Genomic DNA, 24,559 nt, shown 5'->3' on the forward strand with positions numbered 1-24,559 from the left:
AAAGACACTGTCAACCATCCGACCTATCGTGGGGACTCTCGAATGTCTACTGCATTTTTCTTTGTTCCAGACTTTAAACAGTATTATTCAAACTCCTGCGGTGTAACTGCTTTGTTATGTGCTGATTATTTTGATATCACAGATTTGTCCTGTCCAGGGAATGTATTCCTTATTAGTTTCCTGTAAGTTCTGAAGCCTTGGAAGTGCTTACTTTGCCTTTTTGCCCCCTCTCTCTCTCTCTTTTTTTTTTTTTTAAAATACGGTATCACTAACAAAATTGTAAGCATCATGAAACTGTTTTTCTCTTTTAATGAAATGTCTTCTATCCTTTCCATGTTTTAAATGCCTGGGAAGGTAAACTGCTTATTAGTAGGAATCTGGAATGGTCTGTTATATGGCATTCTGCTAAATGCTACAGATAGGTGAAAAACAGGCAGAACCTTACCTTGAAGAGCCCGCAGCCTCATGATAGGAAACAGAATAACTACTTTGGAGCCATGATAAGAGATAACTCAGTGTTTGAGAACAACAAAAGCTTAGTGACAGGTTGACTGTTGGTTTATGTACCCCCAGAACTGAATTCATATGCTGTACACTAACCTCTAGTATGTCATGGCTTTGTTTTGTTTTGTCTTTGGTTTCTTTGTGTTTTTTTTTTTTTTTTCCTCTTTTTTTTGTAACAGGGTCTTTGTACTGGTTCAGGTTGGCCTTGAACTCACATAGTTCAGGCTCACCTCAATCTCCACATGACCCTCCTTTCTCAGCCTCTGTGTACTGGTCCTTCAGGCCTGTGCCACAATGTTGGGCTGAGACAGGGCTGCTGTGGAAGTAGATGTAGAGAAGGCCATACAGCTGGCACACTGGCTCAGTGGCGTGGGTGTTTTCACAGAGGGACCTCAGCGAGCTCCCTCGTGCTGTCATGTGCAGAGCATGTAGGGTCATGGCACATGGTGCCAATTTTCAAGCCAGAAAGAAAGACCTCACCAGAAAAACTGACCATGTTGGCATGTCGATCCTGGACTCTGGGTGCCAGACTGTGAGAAATAAATATATGTTGTTTAAGTCACCCAGTTTGGTGTTTGCTGTGGCAGCCTGGGCAGTCAATAAATCCTCCAGGAGTAGACTTAGACAAGATTGCTAGGAAGGAACTTACTAATGACATCTTAGTGAACAGAGAATGTGTGAGTAGAGATTAATGGTGTACAAAGGCATGGAGACAAGAGGGAGCATACTGTGTGGTCAAGGAACATGAAGGAAGAGATCAGGTGGGAAATGCTTCTGATACGGTGTGCAGGACCTACTTCAGGTGGTGCACTACTGGGAGTGGGAAAACATGGAATCTGCATTGAAGCAGAATTGCATGTCTGTGCATTACCAAGGTTTTAAGGTAGCTCTGGATCCCTTTCTTTGTGAAGTGAGTGTAATAAAAGCCTACCTTGTGGAGACCCCTTTTCCTCTTTGGATCAAACTCAGAGGCTTGTGCTCTACCACTCCCCTTATAGGTTATTTGTGAGGGATATTTCCTAGATAATTGTAAGCTACTTGTTGGGGTGCCAGGCATCTAATGGGCGTATTAGTTATAAGATAGACAAACACCAGTCTGATCTACTCCAAAGAGAGCACCAGACTCAGTACCTGAAAGGTGTGTTCATAGGTCTTTGGTGTGGGAACAAAGTGACATTCATAGGGGTCAGCCAGTCATTTGGCCCATAGGCCGAATTTGATTTGCTGCCTGTTTTTGTGCTTCCTGTGAACTGAAAATGGCATGATCATTTTTATTTTTATTTTATTTTTTAGATAGGGTCTCGCTATATATCTCAGGCTGGCCTTGAACTCATGGCAATCCTCATGCCTCAGTGGCACAGGGCTGGACTATAGGTGTGAGCCACCACAACTGGCTATCACTTTTAAACGGTTGGAAAAATAACCAGAAGAAGTATGTTGTGACATAAAAACCATGTAGAATTTCAGTTTCACTGTCTGTAAATGAAATTTTATTGGAACACAACCGTGCTGTTTTAATTCATTGCATGTTGTCTTTGTGTCTGCTTTTGCCCTAAAGCTATAGGGCACAGTAGTTGTGATAGGAAAGATTGTATGCCTATAAATTCTAAAATGTTACTGCCTGGCCTTTTACAGGAGAAGTTTACTAATCCTTATGCTCGATTAGTGGTTAGGTTCCTGAAGAAAGTGGATTCGAGAGCAGCACGGTTGTTGTTGAAGTCTCGGGGATTAAAGGAGTAGTAGGGGGTGGTTATTACTGGGTGGTTTTGAGGACATTGAAGAGAACACGATGATGGGGAGAGTTGGGGAGCAGAGAAGAGTGCAGTAGAGGTGCCAGAGTCCCTAGTAAAAGGGGAAGAATTGACAGTGCAGTGTAAGCAGTGGGGAGATGATTATTAGCAATAATTTAGTACACAAAAATGCCAAACACATTTTTTATTTTTTTATTTTTAAGTCATTACCAAATGGATTGACCAAAAATTCTCTTAAAATTTTTATTTTTTAATGCTCCTAAAGTTCAGCATAATGTGTATTAGTGGTTTCGTTATTATTTTTCAAATGCCTGTTGTGTTCTCCACTGTTTTCTCTTTTAACTAAGAATGTTTAAGCGAGGGGGAGTGGCACACAAGCCTGTAGTCACAGCTGCTTGGAGGGAGGCAGGAGGAGTGCAAGTTTGAGGCCAGTCTGATAGTTAGCAAGTACTTGTTAAAAAACAAATTTTTTTTAAAAGCCGAGACATATGTATTTAAAAGGTAGAATCCTTGCATGCCATTCACAGAGCCCTGTGTTCAATCCCTAGTGCCACAAAAATTTTATTTGTAAATATCCCTTATAAATTAGGATATTAATCCTCTACCCCCCCCAGATTATATTGTGTTATCATGTGCTTTATCAGATAAAACCTCACTTTTATGTAGTCTTTTCTAATTTTAACTCTGTTTTTTAATCTAGAGTGTCTCTTGGCCTTAAATGAAGTATATAGTTGTTTCTTTTCTTTTCTTTTTCTTTTTCCTGGCTCTTTTTTTAGTAGCTTGGAGACAGGTAGGTGACTGAGCATTAATTAATGTGGTATATACTTATGTTTTCACATGATCAGAAGTTCCTTTTTTGTTTTTGAGTACTGGAGATTGAACCCAAGGCCTTCACAGTGTAGCCATATCTTTAGCCCTTTAAATTTTTTTTTAGTTTTGAGATAGGTTGTTGCTAAGTTGCTCCCGAGTACTGAGATTACACTGTGCACTGACATGACTGGATGGAAATTCCTGTTAATGTGCATTTTTCTTGACCTGTTACATATGAATTCTTAAGGCCACTCTAAATCTTAAGGAATAATATGCTAGGATAACGATGTATTGAATATGCTGATTTATGTTCTAACTAAGTGGAATTAGAGGTGTGTACCACTATGTCTAGCTAGTGTGTGTTTTTCGTAGTGTATAGGCCAAGTTTTGTAGACCTCCCTTTATTTATTTAGTGTAATTTTAATTTTTGTTTTGATTTTGTGAGACAGGATCTCACTACCAGGCTGATCTTGAATTTGACAGTGATCCTCCTGCCTCAGCCCCCTGCGTGCTGAGATTACAGATGTGTATCACTGGGTCTGGCTAGATTGCTCCTTAGGCTTTGTCTGCAATTCTTCAGGAGTGTCACTGACACGATGTGGGATCTTTGTCAGTGCATTATGTCAGTTGCAAATTGGTTTGGCCACATGCTGCTGAAGTTTACTTTGACTGCTTGGTTAAGATGGTGTTCACTGGGTTAATCCATTATAAAGCTGCTCTCTTCCCTCTAACTAGTAATGTGTTGAGTATTTTTATTGAGGAATACTTCCTTGCCAAACTTTTACCCACTGCTTTTAGCATCATATTTTCTCACCTCATTTTCTTCTGCATTTATTAGTTGTTGTTCTGCTATAAGGAAGAACTTTGCCTTCTATCCCCATTTATTTAGCTGTTTATTTAGGTATGGACTCATTTAGTTCAGTGACTCCTACTATGAGTTACTATTACTAGATCCACAAAAGATGCTTGTGTTTGGCTAGCGTAATACTCCTCGCAGAGCTTCTGTGACTGTTTGGCATGCCCTTCTCATCATTTGAACACTGCTGTACACTGTTAGAGAGAATGTTTCAGACTTACATTTTCCCTGTTCCAATTCAAGACTCAGCCATTTTCCCAAAGAAATTTTAGTTGCTTTTAGTGGAGAGCAGTGTTTAGAAACCAAGGTCTTGGGTGCTTGGTTTTCTTAGGTGAGTGATGCTGTCTCACTACGGTTCCTTTGTGTACAATAAAGAGATATTGATGAAGTTTAGGCCTTAATAAGCCAGGAAAAAAGTGTGTGTGCCCTGATTCCTTCAATTTAATCCAGCATCATAGGATAGATTGTAAGTTTTCCTCAGTCTTACCATGATGGGTTCCCTCAGAACCATGACGCTACTACTGAGATTGAAGATCGATGTTTAAATCTAAAGTAGTATACATGTATTTAATAAATGTACAAAATTTTTCACACTTTGTCTATTTGATGTTTTTGAAATGAGAACATACATCTTTTTCGAGAGGATTAAGTGGGATCTTTATTAAATTTTAGAAACAGTGATTGCTACAGGTTATCTGTATATTGTTCATACATATTATTTCATGTAATTCTTAGATTCAGCTGTATGCGATAACTATTGTTATTAAAACTGTTTTTACCATGCAGCAGTTGAGGCCTACATAAGAGTTATATATTATGTTCTCTGAAAACAGATCGGAAGTTGTTGAATTAGAACACACACTATTTCGTATCATCATTTAAGCATAAAAAATTTTTATTTATGTTAAGAGGCACACTTTCTGGCAGAGTATGACTTACAATGAACATGATATGAAGTTAGAGTTTGATATAGTAGTATTTGTATATAAACGATCCTACTAGACCGTAGCAAATGGATATAGAATTACATTCTTGTTGACATAAATCTTAGTGAATTGTGTAAACCATTAGTATTTGCTGAATGTTGCGACTTACTGCTATAAGCTGTGTAGACTTAGAAATACTTAATAAATTTAAGAGCATGATCTTTTCCTGTCAAGAGAGTAAATAACTTTGGGGTAAAAATCAAAGCCAGGAATGGTAGCATACGCCTGTAATTCCAGCACTTTAGGAGGCTGATACAGGAGGTTTGTAAGTTCTAGCCCATCCTGGGCAACCTAGCTATATAGTAAGACCCTGTCTCAAAATAAAAGCAAGGTTGCAGATGTAGCTCTCTGGTCTTGTGTTCAATCACCAGTACTTAAAGAAAAAAAAAAGTATCACAGGAAGACCTAACTTGTTACTGTTTTCTGCAGTAGAATATTTATGGCTTGAAGAGCATTCTGTATCATGTGAACCACTGCTTGAATCCAAGATGGCCATAGGCTTAGGGCAATGGCAGTTCTGAATGTCTCTGTAAATCTCTTTTCCCTGTTGTCCTTTGTCTTGAGGGACAATGAGCTAGACTAATCAAATTTAGGGCTGGTTAAAAATTACTTTGTTAACTTTTAGACAATCCTTGAATCACTGTCATGTATATGTGCAGAGCTGAAGAAGATTTGAACCACAATTTTACAAGATGAAGATCGAGTTTTAAGTTACCTACTGGGCATTTGTAGCTTTGGGTGAAGTTACGGTTTTTAGCAAACCACTTTAATAACCTTGACTGCCTCAGAAGTGAACACAAATCATACTTTGATGAGTAATGGGGTTAAGAAGTTTGTCTTTTGTTCTGAAGGTGTCTGTATCATAACTATAATTACTAGTACCATGCAACATAAGATCTATGAATAAGTTAGAAATATTTCTGTTATTTGGAAAAAATCTAGAACAAATAATTTATACTTTCTTGGTCTGTTTTCTTGTTTAGTGTAGATAATACCACCCAGTGTGGCCCTATTCCAGTAGTCTTTATGAAATACATGAATTACTGAAGTATTTTGAGAACTTAAGGTCAGTATTTTTTTTATACAGCATTTACCAGTGTGCGTTCATAGGTACGATAAGTATTCTGGTATTTGAAAAGATGCCATTTTATAAGGTCAGAAGCTTTTTAGTTGTATTCTTTTTGTAGAAAATAAACAGACTTTTTAAAAGGAGTTGTCAAGATAATTTGACTTAATGATATTATTTTGAAGCTTAATAAAATGACTTAAAATCATACTTGTGTGACAAGGCCAGTCATTGTATTCCACAGTTTACTGTATGAGAAGAATACTTTTGGGATAGGCTCATGTTTTGGTTTATTTTATGACATGGCCATGAAAGGGAACATGTAGGTCTTTTTGATCAGTGAGTTGCCCTAGTTGTACCTTTTTACCTTGGAATATTTGAATGTTGTTTATGAATTTATGGCTGAATGTTGTTTATGAATTTTTAGCTTTTTAATAAAAAAACTTCAAAAGAATCGTCATCCAGGAAGAGCTAAAAATGTGCTTTTCTTTCATACTTTCTATTGATTTCCATATACCCTAAGGACATTGTCACGTAATATAAACATATTTCTGTTTAGATGATTCCTGAGTTGAAAGAGGTAAACAACTATTTTAAGGTTTTTTGAGACTATAACTCACAGAATATTAAAAAAAAAACTGTTAGGAAAGCATTTCTTGTATTTCTTGAAACATGAAGAGATTGTTAAAACAATAATCCTCAAATCTGAGGTAGTTATTTCCTGAGGAATTTATTAGTTTAAAGATATATGGGATTTAGCTTGTAGAGGGTGTTTGTCACATGTAGTTACAATTCTGTTTAGGGTTATCCGTGTGTAGTAATAAGGTTTTTTGTTTTGTTTTCTGGTCACTTTTATGGTTCAGACACAGAGAGAGGGGACTGGGGTTCCCAGACTCTGCTTAGAAATATCGGGCCTTCTGCTTCATGTGGAAAGAGGGTTACCTTTGGTGGAGTCCCAGGTCTTCAGGTGCAGCCCCAGACCAGAGGGGTCATGCCTGGAGGTCCAGGTCCTTGACAGGCTCCACCTGGACAACTGAGTGCTGCCTCTTGCTATCACAAGGGGGCGACTACCCACCCTTCCCTTGTTTCCCTGGAGGTGGGTGGGTGGGAAAAGAAAACTGGAAGGTGTAGCTAGCACAGAAGTTGTGCAGGATTGCAGTGGCTGAAGCAAGGTGGCGGCCCTGGGTGGGAGTGGAGCTGTCAGCAGAGCATCTGTCTACAGGTGTCTGGTGAGGCCTTGAGCGTTTGGGTATCTTGGAGTCGCCTTCAGAGAAGATGGGGAGAGGCTTGCAGCCCAAGGCAGCTTTTGAAACAAATAGACTTGTTTTGGGTTGGTGGCAGGGGCTCCCTCTGCAGCTCAAGCTGGCCATGATCTCGTGATCCTTTGTGCCGCAGCATCCAGAGTGCTGGGATGACAGGTGTGCACTGCCACACTGCGGTTTAAGCAATGAGGAGGGAGGTACTGCTCTTCCCACTCCCAGGGAGCCCCTGTTTTCCACTTTGGGAAACAGTCCTCCAGGTTGGGCTAGACTCCAGAATTGTTTGCAATTGTTTGCAAGGGGGCCGAGGGCTGGGTTAATTGCATAGATATAAATAGCTCTGAACCCCTGCCAGCTTCCTAAGGGACATATTGCTAGAAATCTCCGAGGGCAGAATAAAGGAAGTGGAAAGTGACCTTGGCTCTGTCTTTTCCGCCCCTCCCTTCCTCATCCTGTGTGCCCCCTGCCAGTTATACCTCAATGCTCCTTGAGTACCTTTTGCAGGCGCCTGTTGCAAGGCTCTGTTCCAGGGTGCCGCATAGACACAGAACCAGATGGGTTAGGCCTTCTTCTGCTAGACAAATGGGTTCTTGGAGTATCATGTTGCAGAAAGTCCGTGTCTCTGCCCAGCAGCAGTTCCTTCGGCAACCTTGCCCTCAGAGAAGAGGTGCTTGAAGGGCATGCCATTGTGGTGTGCTGCTGCGAATGCCTTGCACTTGTACATGTTAGTTACTGGGGACACCACAGAACAGGTGGCTGGTGGCACATGGCCGGCTCTCCCATCTAAATATGTTGGTATCATAAATGAGGATGACCTCAAAGCAGTATCCCTGGTTGACCATAGACTGCAGCAGATTGCTCATGCCCTGCTTGCTCAAATGGTAGAACGTGCGCTGCCCATACTCACAGTAAAAGCCCGTATGGTGGTGAATGAGCAAGCTGTTTTGCACCTCTGGCCCAACAGGCATGCTGTAAAGTTTCCACAATGTTTTCCTCAAAGTTGAAAGTTGGAAAGGTCAGAAGGAGGTTCAGCGTGCCCTGCATGGCCATCACCATCCCTAGATAGACATCAGAGGTAGGTGACTACTGGAAGACACCTGCTTGTGGTCACTAAGTTACCTTGGACACCACCTCCAGGGACTCTACTCTGTTGGCCTGTAGCAGTCAGCTCCTCCTATAGTTTTGTCCAGAGTGATCTGATCCTTTGGCAGGCGCCCAAGTCTGTGAGAGAAGGGAGGCAGACTCGGACCCGTAGTGGGGCTGTGTGGAGGGTTCTTTCTTGGCTGAGTTTAGCAGATAAGAAGTTGGGGCACCAGACTTTTGTGTACTTAGGGGGGTTGTGGTAATTAACCACCCTCAGATCCTAGACTGGCTCACAACTCCCTTGGGCTGGAGAGACTGTGAACCTCCCCTCTGCCTGCCTCCCCATCTCTCTCCACCCACAGTAATACAGGTTTGAAGAGGTCATATACTGATATCTTGTGAGTAAACTGGAGAGGAAGGAACTTTGGAGGTAGAAGTCCTATAACTTTAAAAGTTCTTAATAGAATTCTAGCTTGAACTGCCTCATTTCATCCTGCATATGGTTTTAACATTCTTTCATTCTGTACCCTAAACTGTCATAGAGCTGCTGCCTACTGTTTTTCTTTTGTGTTCACACTGTTCTCAAGCCAAGGAGAATTAGGAAAATTGAAAGGATGAGGGGGAAGGTGGAGACTGTCTGTGAATTTAAATGTCTTAAAACTTGGCAAATGTCAAAATGTATACCACGGATTCTTTCAGGAGAACTTTCTTTTCTGTAAGTTATAGTATTAAATGAAGAGGTAGGAGGAGATGGTCTTATTTTGAAACAGTAACTTACCAGTTGTCTCATGAGATGAAGATTCCAGAGTTGAAGGATAGGTAGAGGTCAAAGTATACTTTCACTGGGTTGTAGCTGTTGGGTCCATTGAAATTTAAAAGAACTTCCCAAATTAGGAAGTTTGACTACTGATACAGAAGTCAGTGAATGTTTGTTAAATGATTGCCTTGTGAATGGTGCTGGAGATGGAACCCCAGGTCTTGTGCATACTAGACAGGCACTCATAACATAGAACCACATCCCTAGTCCTGACTGTGTGGGTGTATATAAGACATTATTTGATTTTATGATGAAAAGATGGGTGGAACAAAATAAAACTGAGAACTAAGGTTTGTTGAGTTATGTAAAAATACTACTTCGTAAAAGGGAGAAAAGGGTTATCAAGGGCAAACGTTGGTAAGATTAGAATTTACATGGCCGGGGCTCAGTATCAGTCCCCTTTCTTTCAAGACTCCTAAGGAGGACACAGGGCAGCCACTTATAATCTAGGCCATGTGTCTGATTTATGACACAGTGTGGGAAAAGACACTACAATGTCCTTTTTAGTCAATTCAGGTAAAGTATGTAGATTCTTCCAGTGGCTTCTGTGTGTAATATTCTTGTGGCGTTTCACCTTGATACTTCTGACTTCCGGGTTTCCACTTCTGCGCTTCAGTTTCTTCTTGAAGTCATTAGGTGATAACTTCACTCTATTTGAGAATTGGTACTTTTCCCCCTTTTTCTTTTGTGCATTAAATAAAAGAGTTATCATGTGTTTTTTTTTTTTGTTTTGAGGCAGGGTTCCAGCATGTAGTCCAGATGGGTCATGAACTCACTGTGTAGTCCAAGCTGGCCTCAGACCTGCAGCGATTCTCCTGCATCAGTCTCCTGAGTGCTGGGGTTGTGGGTGTGCTCCCCAACACCTGGCTGCAATGTGTCTTTGTTACTGAAGTGCATATTTATGGGACATTAGTGTATGAAGGCACTTTATTTTCAGGGTACTGTTTAATCTTCAGTGTAATTTACTTGTCATTCCCATTTTACAGATAAGAAAACTCAAGGTTACAGGTTAAATGCTTTGCCTCAGATTTCTCACCATAAATGACAGCAGGTGTGTTTTCTCCTGCTGCTTTGTGCTTTCTTTCTAGCTGAGAGGTGCTGAGTGGGAGGTAAACAGAAGGCAGAAAGTTTAATGAAAGTTAACCTGAGCAGATCCTTCAGGGTCAGTAGGGCTAATACCTTGAGAAGGTACCAAGATGTGAGTTGGGATCCCTGCAGCAAAAGTTGTGAACTAGCTCCTGGACTTTGGTGTCCCCTTACCAATCAAATGGAGTTTGTGCCCCTTAGCAGGGCTGTGGTAAAGATGAGAACCCATTTCTACCCGTCCAGCCACAAAGGAATTGGCTTCTATGTGTTATCACTGCATTAAATTATTTCTTTGATGTGTTATTGAATATAAAGTTAAGCAGATGTTTTGGATAATTTCTGGCAAACAAGCAGTGATTTAGCCTATTCTTTCCTTTCTTTCATAATTCTTTGTATTTTGTATCAGCCCTATTACTGAAAAACATTCCCCTGTGCAGTTGTGAGGAAACATGTACAACAGTCTTAGTTTATAACTCTCATGACAGACTTTGATGACATGAGTGAAAGGTTCTTGCCGTGGTGTGAATCACTGTACGGTGATGGCGGGTCTAACCTGGAGGAAGGCCATCACTTCCTGCGTCTTCCTCAGCCTTAATTGATTGAAACTCCTTTTCCTGTTTGCCCGCAAAGAAAACTCCAGTCAGCTTCTCGCCCTCATCAGTGCCCGCCTGAAGCGCCACCCTGTCAGAGGTTACAGTGTCCCACACCCCACCGTCCAGTCAGAGGTGGCCAGACTGCCTGTGGTCATGCACTCCTCTCACGTCCTTGGAATAAAGGCTGTTTTTACTTTACATTCTCTGTTTTATCACGCTGAAAACTCTTTCATGAGATGCAGTGTCTCTGTGTTCCTCTTTGATCACTCACTGACTGGTAATGCTCTTCTCCCAAGCTGGGTGAGCTTCTCACGCGTGCAGAGAAAGGAGCAGCAAGGCTGCTTTTCTGGGTGCTGGAGGGAAGGAAAGTGAGTCAGCATTCTCTGTGTTCTCCCCCTTGGTGGCGACATCTGTCTGCCATCTGTCTGCTCCCCACCTCCGTTGACTTGTCAGCACTTGGCAGGTCACAAGGCATTCCGGAGCAGCCTGCAAGGGCAGTGCAGTATGGAGAGGCTCCTGAGCAGTTCTTCCTTTCCCAAGGAGAGTTTTAGCCACAAGTCCAGCATTTGGGAGAATAGCAGGAACATTGGGAACATTCCAGAAACATTTCAGGTGTGCATGTAGGAATGTGCCTTTTGTTTTCTAACCCCAGCACCTTCAACAAGCTAGAGAGAAACTGACAAGGAATTGTTAATGTGATTTCCAGCCCAAACAGAAAAGTATGTAAGTCAGACACAAGTCCTTTATTCTATTTTGTCATAACTTTTTTTCTCTCAGATTTCTTATTTTGCTTTTTATTTATTTGTGGCACTGGGGGTTGAATTCAGGGACTCGTACATACTAGACAAATACTTTACCACTGAGCTACATCCCTAGGCCTTGATGAGTTGTCTGTTGTTTGTTTGCTTGCTTGTTTGGTTTGAGATAGGGCTTTGTTAAATCACCCAGCCTGACCTTGAAATTACAGTTCTCTTGCCTCAATGTCTGTAGTGCCAGGAATTATAAGTGTATGCCACTGTGCCCAGCATTTTTATTGTTAGTGTAGGACTGGACTGGACTTACAAGTGTTTATTTTCAGTAGAAGAGAGGATGACAGTAGTAGGACCAGAGTACCAGAAGCACTTAGGCGTGGACTGCTGATCCTGAGCAACTAACATTCATCTGTATTCAGATGCAGGTTTCACTTACAGCTAAGGTAGTAGGAATCTTAGTGCTTTCAGGGGCCTGAGGTGGGGTTAGACCAAAATTAACACATGCCACTTTTACGATGCACACTTTTTAGTATTGTTTGCATTATGCTCATTAAAGTGTTTATGTGAACTTAGACGGTTATTCAGTAATCAAAAATAGTCACTTTAACACAGACTTTCATTTATGAATTCATGTACATTGATGATATCAATTAAAAATTCCACTATCAAGTATTTGGGAGATGACTTCATGCTGGGGTACCCATGTGTGATGGGATGCCATGTGTAAGAATATTTGGAAGAATATTTGATGGCATGATAAATGTTAAAGGTTTATTAGATGACAGTCCTAATCAGCATGAATGACATAATAGCAGTGTGTTAAAACCTTATGTAGGAGTTGTGATCCAGTTCAGTGGAGGTATGCCTAACATACAGGAGGGCCCTGGGTTTAGCCCTCAGTACTGCCAAATCCAAGGGGGAAAAGGGCATTTCGATGGCTAGTACCAGTACCTTTTTCAGTGCTAGAAGGCACATAATTTATAATCGCATCAGTAAATACAAATATGTAATTCAGAGTAGTTATGTCTGTCCAGTTTGAGGACTAGCATGTGTTATAAAATGAGCCACCTTTGGGGTTATGTGGTGTAAATGATTATTTATGGGTGTGATCTTTTATTTTTTCTTCCATATGTGTAAATGGATGTGCATCACATAGTTACATGGAGAGAGGGAGAAGAGGTTGGCTTAGCTCCTTTATTCCCACCTTAGCTTGGCAGTTTTCTCAGATGACTGTGTACATGGTTTAGAAAGTAAGGAAACCACCAGCCTGGAGCAGGAATACCAGTATGTGCTGGTATCCCCCCTTAGACTCACACTCTGAGGACTCTTTGGGTTTGGCTGTTTAGAAGGTGGTCATCTCCACACAGCTAGTTAAGATGTCTTTACTGTCCTTTCTTGTTCTTGAGCAGTGCTTACCTTCCATTATCATAGATGAAGTTTTTGTTTTCATTGGCCTTGTCTTAGTTGTTTTTCTCTTCCTGAGACAAAAACACCTGACACTCGCAGCCTACAGGAGGTTTATTTTAGGTCATGTTTTAGAAATCTCAGTCCTGTTCATTCAGCTGGCTCCAGAGAGGGAACAGCATGGCAGAGGACCTGGGGCTGAGGAAGTCTCTGCACTTCATGTGGGAGGAAGCGGAGAGAAGGGAGGAGCCAGCGAGGGAGCTGCTGCATCCCATCTGGGTAGTGGCCCAGGGAAGGCGTCTGCTCCCCAGACCTTGCCTAAGGCTCTTGGGGACATGTGAATGTGAGAGGAAACCCGTCTTCTCTCCTTAGGTGTGGTTAAGTGACTGCTATGATTAAATCAACAATAGGGCTTTCAGTGTTTTGACAGTGTAAACAGTGTGTCCTCTGTCCCCTGGTATCTTCAATGTGATAGTTATGTTCCCTGTCTGCTACAGTTCTTGTTTTTCCTTACCACCTTGTTTTTGTAGTTAATTTTATTGGCAAATAACATACATATTTTGGGGTAGAATGTGACGTTTCAATTTATGCTTACAGTGTGGGATGATTAAATCAGGCTTCTTAACAAATCCATCACCTGACATACTTTTTTTTGGTGAAAATGATTGAAATGTACTTTTAGCTATTTAGAAGTATGCAGTGCATCCTTATCATCGGCATTGTCATGGCACTGGGAATTGACCCCAGAGCCTCAAGCAAATTGCGTGTATGCTGTACCAGTGAGCTGCTTTTTTCAAATTGTTATTTTGAGGGGATCTTTCTGAATTGCCCAGGCTGCCCTCCATCTTGCTTGGGACTCTCCTTTCTTAGCTCCCTGAGTAGCTGGGATTGACAGGCATTCACCACTGTGCCCCACTGGGGTAATTTTCGTTGTACTTACCGTTCTGTGTGGTAGATCAGTAAAACTTGCCCCTCCTGTCCAAGTCTTTGATCAGCATTTCCTTCTTCTCCTGTCAGTGTCATTCCCCGGCTTCTGGTAACTGTTATTCTACCCACGTTGAGTTCAGTAGTTTTAGATTCCACATATAAGTGAGGTCTTACTGTATTTATTTTTCTGTACCTGGCTTACTTAGCATTGTGTGTTCTAAGTTCATCCATACTCTTGTTAGTGGCACTCTTTTTAAGGCTAATAAATAGTATTCCAGTGCATACATGTGCCACATTCTGTGTATTCATCCAGTGATAGACACGTGTGCTGCTTCCTTACCTGGTAGACTGCGATGAACCTGAGAGTGCAGATATCCGGTAAACATGCTGAGTGCAGTTGCTTTGAATGTATATGTAGAAAAGGAATAACCGGATCATATGGTAGTTCTACTTTTAGTTTTCTGAGGAACTTCTTCTTTTTTTTTGGTAATGGCTATATTTGTATTTAATTCTCAGTTGTGCACAGGGGTTTCCTTTGTACAGTTTCTGTGCTCAGTGTTTTATAGTTTTCCTCCTATATAGCTTTCATCTCTGTCATTTTACTCCTATTTATTTTAATGGTATTTTGAATGAGATTGATTTCTGAATTTATCAGTTAGATTGTTAGTATGAAACAATTCTACTTATTTGTGTGTGTGTTGATTCTATACCTTGCAATTCTACTGAATTTATCAGTTCTATTATTTTTACGTAAAGTCTTTAGGATTTTCTATATGTAATATCATTATTATTAGTAACAGAAAATTTAACTCCTTTCCTATTTGATTGCCTTCATGTACTTATTTTTCTTTATCTAATTGTTCTATCTGGCATTTTACTGTTACTATTTTGAATAAAAGTGGAGAGAATGGACCAGGAATATAGTTAAATGGCACGGTGCCTGCCTGGCAAGCCTGAGGTCCTGGGTTTGATTTCCAGTACGGGGGGTGGGGGAAGTGGAGAGAATGGGCATCCTTGACCTTAGGGAGGACGTGTTTTCAATTTTTCACCATTGTGGGTGATGTTAGCTATATACTTTGATCTACAGCCCTTTATTGTATTGAGATACATTCCTTCTATACCTAATTTATTGTTTAATCATGAAAGGATATTGAATTTTGTCATGCTTTTTTCATATATGGCTTTGCCCTTTAGTCTCTTAATATGATGTATCACATTTATTGATATGTGTATTTCATACCATTCTGCTGTCCCAGGGATAGGATCTTGTTTAATCATGGCCATTGTCTCCTTTTTAATGTGTTGTTGAATTTGGTTTCCTATTATTTAGCTTAAGACATTTTGTATATCTGTGTTCATCAAGGATATCGATCTGTAATTTTCTTGTATTTTTATCTGGTTTTGATATGAGGATAATGCTTGCCTCATAAAATCAGTTTGATTTTTTTTTTCCCGAGGAATTAAAGAAGAATTATCGCTAGTTTTTTGTTAAATGTTTGATAGAATTCTGCCATGGAATCATCTAGTCTTGGGTTTTTCTTTGATGGGAAAATTTTAAATTACTGATTCAATTTCTTTGTTATTGATCTTTTCAGAGTATATTTCTAGGGATTTATCCATTTCTTCTATTAGTGTCTAGTCTCTTCTGATGCTTTGTATATCTGCAGTATCAGTTGCAATGTTTTCTCTTTTATTTGCAGTTTTATTTATTTAAAGTCCTGTCTTTTCTCAGCATGATTAAAAGATTTTGAGTGTTTAAGTTTTTAAGAACTAATTCTAAATTTCATTGATATTTTTCTGTTGCCTTTGTTTCATTTATTTTTGTTTTGATCTTATTTTTCCTTATACTGATTGAGCATAGTTCTTATTTCATTCCTTGAGGTGTAATGTTTGTTTGCTATCCTCTTTTTTAATTAATTAATTAATTAATTAATTTTTTTGGTACTAGGAATTGACCTCAGAATCTCTTGCTTGCAAGGCAGCTGCTGTGCCACTCAGCTAAATCCCCAGCCTCGCCATCCTCTTTTTTACGTAGGCATTTATTGCTGTAAACTTACCCTGCCTTAAAACTACTTTTACCTTACCTCATAAGTTTTGGTGTGTTGTGTATCTGTTTTCGTTTATCTCAGGATTTTAATTTCATTAAAATTTAATTTGAAATTTTTATTTTTTGACCCATTAAACATTTTGTTTTAATTTCTAAGTACTTGGGAATTTTCTAAAATTTCTCTACTTACTGATTTGTGCTTTCATTCTATTATGGTCAGAAAAGATATTTGGTATAATTTCACCATAAATTTGCTAGGGCTTGTTTTATGGGCTAAATATATGTATTTTGGAGAATGTTCTGTGTATGCATGAGGTTGAATATTTTATTGCTACTGGCTAAAATATTTTAGGTACATTTGTTATAAATGTTTCTCAGGTTCATTATTTCTCTTTTCTGCCTGGACCACTGTTAAAATTGGACTTCTGAACTCCCCTAGTAGTATTATAGTCTCTCATCCTGTATATTAATATTTAATTCATATGTTTATGTGCTCCAATATTGTTTAAATATAATTTATCTTAATGACTTATCCATTTTTTTAGTTTTTTATTTGAAATTTATTTTCTCTAATATAGTAGCCTGTCTCTACTCTATCTTATTACCATTTGCCTGAAATGCTTTTCCGTTTTCACTCTGGTGTGTTTCCATCTGCCTAAAGTCAGTCTCTTACTGGTTTTCCATGTGTGTGTATGCATTTGTGTCAGTATGTGTGTAATTGAGGATTGAATGCAGAGTGCACTGAGCTACATCCTCAGACCTTTTTGTTTTTATTTTGAGACAAAGTCTTACTGAGTTGCCCAGGCTAAGCATCATTCTCATGAACGGCTGGAATTGTAGATATGTGTCACCACTTCCAGTATATCTTTTTAAAAAATAACTGTTGAAACTCAGCCATGCTGAGTTCTCCAATTATGAATGCAGAATTTAACTTACATACACTTAAAATAATTAATAGGTAAGACTTTGCTACTGGCATTTTGTTGAATTTTTACTGATCACTTTTAGTTCATCTCAAATTTTGCTTTTGTTATTTGCTATATTTTATTATTTTCTCTTTATGTTTGTGGGTCCAGTAGATTTTTTTACTTTGTATTACCTGAGCCTTAAACGACTTAGAGTTAAATTATAATAACCCAATTTAACCATTAACACCTTAACTTCAATCATATGTGAAAACTCTGCAGTTATCCCCATTTTGCTCTTGGTATCATACTTTGTATTTGTTCAGATCATGTATTTAGCTATTTGTTTATAGCTGTGTTTGTTTTAATACATTGTCTTTGACTCTCGAGTTGTGATTTATATACTTTATAGTAGTAGAGTGTTCTACATTTGACTATGTAGTTACCTTTGCCAGAGAGCTTTACACTTTTTTTTTTCATATTGTTATTAGTGGTCCTTTTGTCTCAAGTTGCAGAACTACCTTTAGAATTTCTTTAAAGTGTCTTGTGTCTTAGTGGTGAACACTTAGATTATTATCTAAAATATCTTTCTGTCTTCTTCAATCTTGAACAACAGCCTTTCAGGGCATAATGTTCTTGGTTAGCTCTCCCCCCATCTTTGATTTAACAAGTTGATTATAATGTGTCTTGAAAATCCATATTGAAGTGATCTTGCTTGAGACCTTTGTGCACTGTAAATTTGTGTGTTCATGTCTAAGATTTGGGAAGCTTTTACGTATTTAAGGTTTTTTTTTTTAAAAAAAAACTTACCTTTTTCAAGTGTTCCCATAATGTATTTATTTTTATGTTCAATGATGTATAGATCTCATGCTTTCTTCATTCTTTCAATCTTTTTTCATTTTCTGCCTCTGATTGGTTAACTTCAAATAACTTGTTTTTGTATTAGCTGATTTTTTTTCTTCAATATAGATTGATCTGCTTTTGAGACTGTTGAAATTTTCATGTCTGTCTAGCTGATGTGATGATTGTTTCTTGAGTCACAACTGAGTTGATTTGATCCAAGTTCTGTGGTTGAGGCTAGGTCCACATTGAGACCGTACTTACTGTAGAGCATGGGGTCTTACCTGGTCTGTGGCTGACCATTGTTTCAAGGCCTTGGTCTGTGGGGCTGGCTTGTAGACAGTGGAGTGACGTTTGTAGAGAAAGGGTCTCTTACTGGGGGCAGTCAGTGGTTTGACTTAACCCTGCGGCTCTATGTGACCTCGTTGGATCACTGGATATGTCCTTAGGCTGGCCATATCACTCCTGTGTTGGCTGTTTCAGATCTACAGCTGAGGCTGAGATCTTCAAGTCTGTCTTCAGGGTCATTGATAGACACATCTCCCAGTGGGCTCCTGGTTCAGCAGGCCTTCTCTCTTGCTGCAGTTGTGAAGAGCTGAGCCAATTTATAAGACTGTTTCAAGGGGCTGGGGATTTAGCTCAGCGGCATAAGTGCCTGCCTTGCAAGCAGGCAGTCGTGAGTTCGATCCCTGGTACCAGTAAAAACGAAAAAGACAAAAAAAAAAAAAAAAAAAAAAAAGACTGTTTCAAGACCATAGTATAAGCAAAATCAGAGTATCACCTGGAGATGTGCTGCCCTCAGGCTCTCTGGGCTGGCAGAATGTCTCCCATTCCATTGATAGGGTCCAGGATTGAGAGAGGCTGAGACTGAGCTTCAGGGATAATTTAAAATCTGCTCTGATAACTGATGTTGGAAGGCTTAACCATATGACTTACAGCATTTTCCTTTATGGGCAAGATAGCTTGCACATCATAGTTGAGAGAGGCTAGATCCTTTGTGTAATGGTGCCATTTCTGGACTTGAACTCAGCAGAAGGATCAGTGTCTTTAACCCTAGTTATATGGTATCCTTCTCATTGTCTAAGGCCTTCTCTGCCTTCCATTGTCTGCAGGAGGAAGTCCAAGCTTAGTGTGTGTGGCTTATGAATCTATGTGACTGTTTTTTTTTTGCATGCATTGTATCTCTGACTTTAGGTCTCGTGTACTATTTTTAGGGTCTCAAGTAGTTGTATTGCCTCTTACCTTGTCTTTGCATATGCTTTTTTATAAAATTTAATTTTAAAGGAAATGAAATAATACGACGAGTCCAAACAGTTAAGGACAGTAGAAAGTCTACAGTAGTTACTGTATTGCATATTGTTGTCCTCTAGGTAGTTGTTCAGACTACTGGCTTTAGGCCTGAAACGTCAGTGGAGCAATATGGCTCCTCCTAATGAGCTGGTTGCTCATGGTGGGGTGGGTGCACTGTTCTTCTCCCCCCCATTTCTTCCTCTGGCTGAGTCATAAGGTGGGGGGGGACTTAGCTTCCTTCTTGATTCTCCCCAGTCCATGCTCTGGCTAGCTCCTGCATATGCTTTTTCTACCTAACACCTTTTCCTTTGGCCTTCTCTGCTTACCTCTGTTTCATCCTTTCCAGGAAAATCTGATCGCTCCTTCTCCACCTCCACATCTAGGTAAGGCGTCCCATAGTGTTCTTGTATAACTTTACCATAGCTAGATGGCTGTATCAGTTGTTCTTTAGATGCAGTCTGGGATCTTAGGTCCCAGACCCCTTAGGACTCCTTAGATCCCCCAAGTCCTTTTGAGTACTCTGAGAGTTAAGTACTGTTTTGTGTGTCTGTTCTTTAAACTACACTATATAAAAAAATCTCATTTTGCAAAATTAGGGGTAGGCTTACTATACCACAAAAGGAGTAACAATCCTAATAAAATTTCTAGCACAGCTAAATCTCTCCTAGGGATTGCTCCAAACATCACAGTCAGTTGTTTACATTCTTAAACTCTAGCATTCATCTTCCCTTTTTAAGAGTTAGATCCTGGAGGAACGTTTGCTTCATGGGGCTGTACATTTCATCACAATTTAAAAATCTGAACCTGAATATAGTTTTCTTTGTTAATCTCTCAGGAAGACTGCTCCTTTAAATGCACATTCATAGCTTTTCCAGATCACTTGCAGCTACTTTACCAATATCTGATTGTCTTCTATATAATTTTAAGCTTTTTGCTTAGAATCTACACATACTGCTCAGGGTATTTCTTTAGTGTACAGAAGTTTGCTCCTTCCTGATCACTTCAGAATAGTAACATGCAGTGTAAACCACACTTCTTCATTAAAGCTACCTCTGTGTGCTGTGTGAGTGAGCTAACTTGCTTCAGAAATACCCATTCTAGTAGATTGTGCATAAGTCTCTCCTTATCCTTGGGATGGTGGGAAGCTTTGGTTAGCACTAAACTCTCTATGGTTGAGCATCTCTAAATTGAGAGTCTAAAATTCATAGTGCTTCAAAATCTAAAGCTTTTCAAATGTGGGCATAATACCACAAGTGGAAAATTCTGCACCTCATGTCATGTAATGGATGGGTCATAGTAAAAAAAAAGATACTAAAAATGTTGAGTAAAATTACCTCAGGCTATCTATTTAAGGTATATATGAAACATAAGTGAATTTCACATCCAGACTTGTGTCCCATCCCCAAGATAATTTATTATAGACAAACATTTCAAAATTTGAAAAAACAGGAAATCCAAAGCCTCTAATCTCAAGAATTGTTGATAAGAATAGTATTTTTTCTTATACTGTATATATTTTTCCTATATGTAGATATATATGCAACTGTCTTTCTCATTACTGAGACTGTGTACAAAGATTTTTTTGTTATATATACACATATATACATACACATCTGTCTTTCTTACTGCTGAGACACAATATCTCACACCCACAAGTCTGAGAAGGGTTTATTTTGGCTCACAGACTAACCCCAAGGCAGGGTGTCATGGCAGAGGAGAATTGCTTCAGTGTATGACAAGCAGGCCACAGAGAGTGATTAAGGGAGAAGGGAAGGAGGCAGACCCTTCCAGGTCAAGTCCCCTGTGACTGACTTCCTTTAACCGGGCTTCACCAGCCCACATCACATTCAGCTGTGAGTACATGAGGCTGTAGGGGAGTATCCAGGTACTGACTATAGTAGCCTATAATTAAGTTATAAATTAGGTGTAGTAGGAGATTAACAGTCACAAATTTAGAACAATTCTATGTTGTAAAACTGTGGTTTCTTTTACTCTACTGTACTTACACTTCTGATGATGGTGTGAGATGCTGTTGATGCTGCAGTGATGAGATGAAGTGAGAAGCACAGCATGCATGGAGCAGCGCAGCTCTGCGGAAACAGTTGATCGTACAACCAGGTCGGAGTAACGGACTAATGGGCATTTACTGAGTAGTCATTCTGGACAAGAGGATGATTTACATCCTTGGTGAGATGGAGTATGGTGATGTTGGATTTGATCATTCTATTTAGAATGATAATTTTAAAATTTAGGAATTACTTGTTTCTGGGATTTTTCATTTAATATTTTTAGACTGTGGTTGATTATCTATCGGTAATTGACCTTGGAAATGAAACGATTGATAAAGGGGGAACTATTATACCTCCAGGAAACTATTCCTCACTGCTTCCTTTCTTGGTAACCTTGCAGCTTTCTGTTCAGACTTGTGTGTCTGTCTCTCTTACTAGCCTACAGAGAAAGGAGTCCAGTATATCAAGTTTCACATCTTGTCCTGCTTCTTATTGTGTGATTTTTTTTTTTTTTCTTCCCTTTAGCTTTCAAAGTACTTGGTCTCAGGTCAGTTACTGTATATAGATCCCTCTGTGTACAGATTACCCTACATAAGGTGCATCTTCTAAAGTGGAAAATCCTTCATTAGAATCTCTTGCTTCCTGTTGGCAGTAATGGATGATTGTTTTAGGTCTCTGTGGTTAAGAATTCAGGAGTCTTCCCAAGTTACATGTATCATTTCTGATTTACTCAGGTTTTTAATAGAAAGAATGTCCACACTTGTTGTGAGGCTCTCAGAGGGATCCAGGCTAAAAAAATAAAAAATCACTGGCCTACAGTACAAAGGCTATTGAAGTACTGGAAAATGCCAAACTCCAGGTAGTTCTCTAAAACATCATTTGCTCTTGATTGAATGCCAGCTGTTTTCTAAGCTTATAGTTCCCTCATTCAGTTAACTCACAGTATGACGGTGTGAGTGATCTTTTCCCCTTCCCTGCCCTCCCCTCCCCTCCCCTCGCCTCCCCTCGCCTCCCCTCGCCTCCCCTCGCCTCCCCTCTCTTCTCCTCTCCTCTTCTCTCCTCAGTACTGGGGATTGAACCCAGGGCGTTTGTGCTGAGCTACACATCACCAGACTTTTATTTTTTAGTTGAGACAAGGTTTCGCTAAAGCACTGAGTTGCCCGCACTAGGCTTTAACTTGTGATCTGTCTGCGTTCCCCTCTCAGAGTGCTAGACTACTTGCCACCACACCTCACAATGCTTGCTTTTGAGGAAACTGACTGTCATGTCTGAATTTAGGTCTGGGTTTCTCTAGGCTTCTTTTAGAATTCTTCTTTACACGTGGTTTCTCACTTGAACGTAGACATATGCCTTTCTCATTGGGCTATTTTAATTGTTTAATGAGATGACATGTTTGGAGCAGTGTCAGTAAATGATGCTAGTTCTTGTTTATTTGACCACTCCTTCCCTCTTTTTCACCAAGAGTGTGAGCTGTGTGAAACACAGCTTGTTTCACTATGATCCTGAATAGGATGAATTGATGGAGAAGTTCAGGAGAAACTTAAAGTTCAGGTTCTTCTTAAATTCTGGAAAGCACAGAAGGGGAATAAATGTTTTCAAAGTGTAAATTGTGTCCTTTACAGTAGAGCCATTTATTGTGTCTCTGTGATCAGAATTAGACTTTAATAGTGTTTGGCAAGTTCCATGCTAGCTGCCAACTGAAACTGTTCCCTGGCGTAGTGTAGCCATTTTTGTTTCACCTTAGGAGGAGTACTAGAGGAAAAGATTGGCATGTGCCGAAGTGTCTTTAAAACAATCTTGAAATGCTAGAATTGCACTCATCAAGCAAGTCTAGATGCTTATCTGTAAAGGGTTGCCAGGTGATCAAGGAATAGCAGGGTAACATCTTGTCAGCATTACATGCTGTGAAGGAAACTCATAGAGAAGACCCGTGAGATCTTGTACTTTTAAATTTTTTTTCTTTTTTAGTTTGGAGGTGAGAAGTAGAATCATTTAGCTTTTGTAATTGAGCTTGAATAAATTAAATATGAATGAATGTGAGAGTTCATAGTGTTTGCTTTACTTCAAAAGTTCTTGGAGAGATTAGAACAGAGGGGACATGGGCAGGGTCCTGGAGGGTCTGGTGAAGGATCTGAAGGGTCTGCTTCGGCAGGTTTCTGTGGGCACCAAGAGCCCCCTGGCCTTCCTTCTCCAAAGCCAAGAGCAGGCGCACAGCCTTGCCGGCCTGGGCTGTCGTGACTATTGTTTTTGGCCTTGGGTGTTTCATTTCTCTCTTTCCATATCTCCTAATTTGTTAATTTAGAAATTGGTACATTTATTTATTAACTTTATATAGAGCTTAAGTTGTATATTCAATACCATCTTTTGAAATTCTTTAGTTTATCAAGGCCCACTTAGATTTCCTTTCTGAGAACTGAGTTTTATTTGTGAAGGAAGTTATGTTATTTCTTATATATAACATTTATTCTGGTGCTTAGACTATTAAAGTTGTTAATAAGTTTGTGGCCTCATTTATTGAAACAATGTTTATCAAACAGCAGGCTTCACTGTGTGTATGTAGAATTGAGAGTCTCCTTTTTTGCACTTTATTCAATGGTAGTATATTATCTGATAATGTTTTAAATTTCTGTACTATGTTTTGGAATTTTTAACTTTTTAATATTCATCTAATTGCTTATCAAAGTAATGTTGCTATAGTATAAAGAAGCCATGTGTGTTGGTGATTAGGAGCCTGGTTCCTGAATCTGAAAGACCTGGAACTGAGTCCCTTCAGCATCACTCTCCAGAGCAGCGCTCTCCAGGGTGGCAGTCCCTGGCCGCCTGCCAAGTGTAACTTGTTAAGCACTTGAAATGTGGCTAGGTTTTTAACCAGATTTTAGATTGAATTTAATTGTGTTGAGATCTAGTTATCTTAACATCTCTATGTTCTAGTTTTCCTATTGTATAGATGACATTTTACATAAAATACTTTCAGGGTTGTGTGAAGAATTAAACAGGTATACTTGCATCATTTAATACTATGCCTGGAGAAGAATATATTCTGAAGAAATGATAGCTATAATGACATACATTTAATAAACTGAAATAATTATTTTTCTCTTGAGGATTAATTTAAACTTGTTTCTTTTTATTTCTTTGCAGGATTAATTTATTTTTGGAAACTAAGTGCAATATTAAAAAGAAAATAAATCACAGTACATTATTGGAAGCCATTTCTACTGATTTTATTACATTTTAAAATTTATGATTTGATTTGAATACTATCATGGGAGGAGCTGTGAGTGCTGGGGAAGATAATGACGACTTAATTGATAATCTTAAAGAAGCTCAGTATATCCGCACTGAAAGAGTGGAGCAAGCTTTCAGAGCGATTGATCGAGGCGATTACTATTTGGAAGGCTACAGAGACAATGCTTACAAAGACTTAGCCTGGAAGCATGGAAACATACACTTATCAGCACCTTGCATTTATTCTGAAGTTATGGAAGCACTGAAACTTCAACCAGGATTATCTTTTCTTAACCTGGGAAGTGGAACCGGATATTTAAGTACAATGGTGGGCTTAATTTTAGGT

General features: G+C 39.4%; 1 protein-coding gene across 3 annotated transcripts in view; it reads left to right on the plus strand.

The window, feature by feature from the left end:
* Pcmtd1 (protein-L-isoaspartate (D-aspartate) O-methyltransferase domain containing 1) overlaps window positions 1-24,559 on the plus strand; it is a 77,274-nt gene that overhangs the window by 16,991 nt on the left and 35,724 nt on the right. The window contains exons 1-2 of one of the 3 annotated variants that reach the window (XM_063258512.1): window positions 21,145-21,163; window positions 24,127-24,557. The exons of 1 other annotated variant lie outside the window; for it this stretch is intronic. In XM_063258512.1, the coding sequence (XP_063114582.1) occupies window positions 24,251-24,557 (307 nt within the window). In that variant the 5' untranslated portion in view covers window positions 21,145-21,163; window positions 24,127-24,250. Of the gene's footprint in view, window positions 1-21,144; window positions 21,164-24,126; window positions 24,558-24,559 lie in introns of those variants that run through there. One more of the 3 variants, XM_013148485.2, reaches the window with a different exon arrangement.

This window comes from Cavia porcellus, unplaced genomic scaffold (genome assembly GCF_034190915.1).
Source record: "Cavia porcellus strain 051 isolate PalLab524CR breed Dunkin Hartley unplaced genomic scaffold, mCavPor4.1 scaffold_11, whole genome shotgun sequence".
NCBI lineage: Eukaryota > Metazoa > Chordata > Mammalia > Rodentia > Caviidae > Cavia > Cavia porcellus.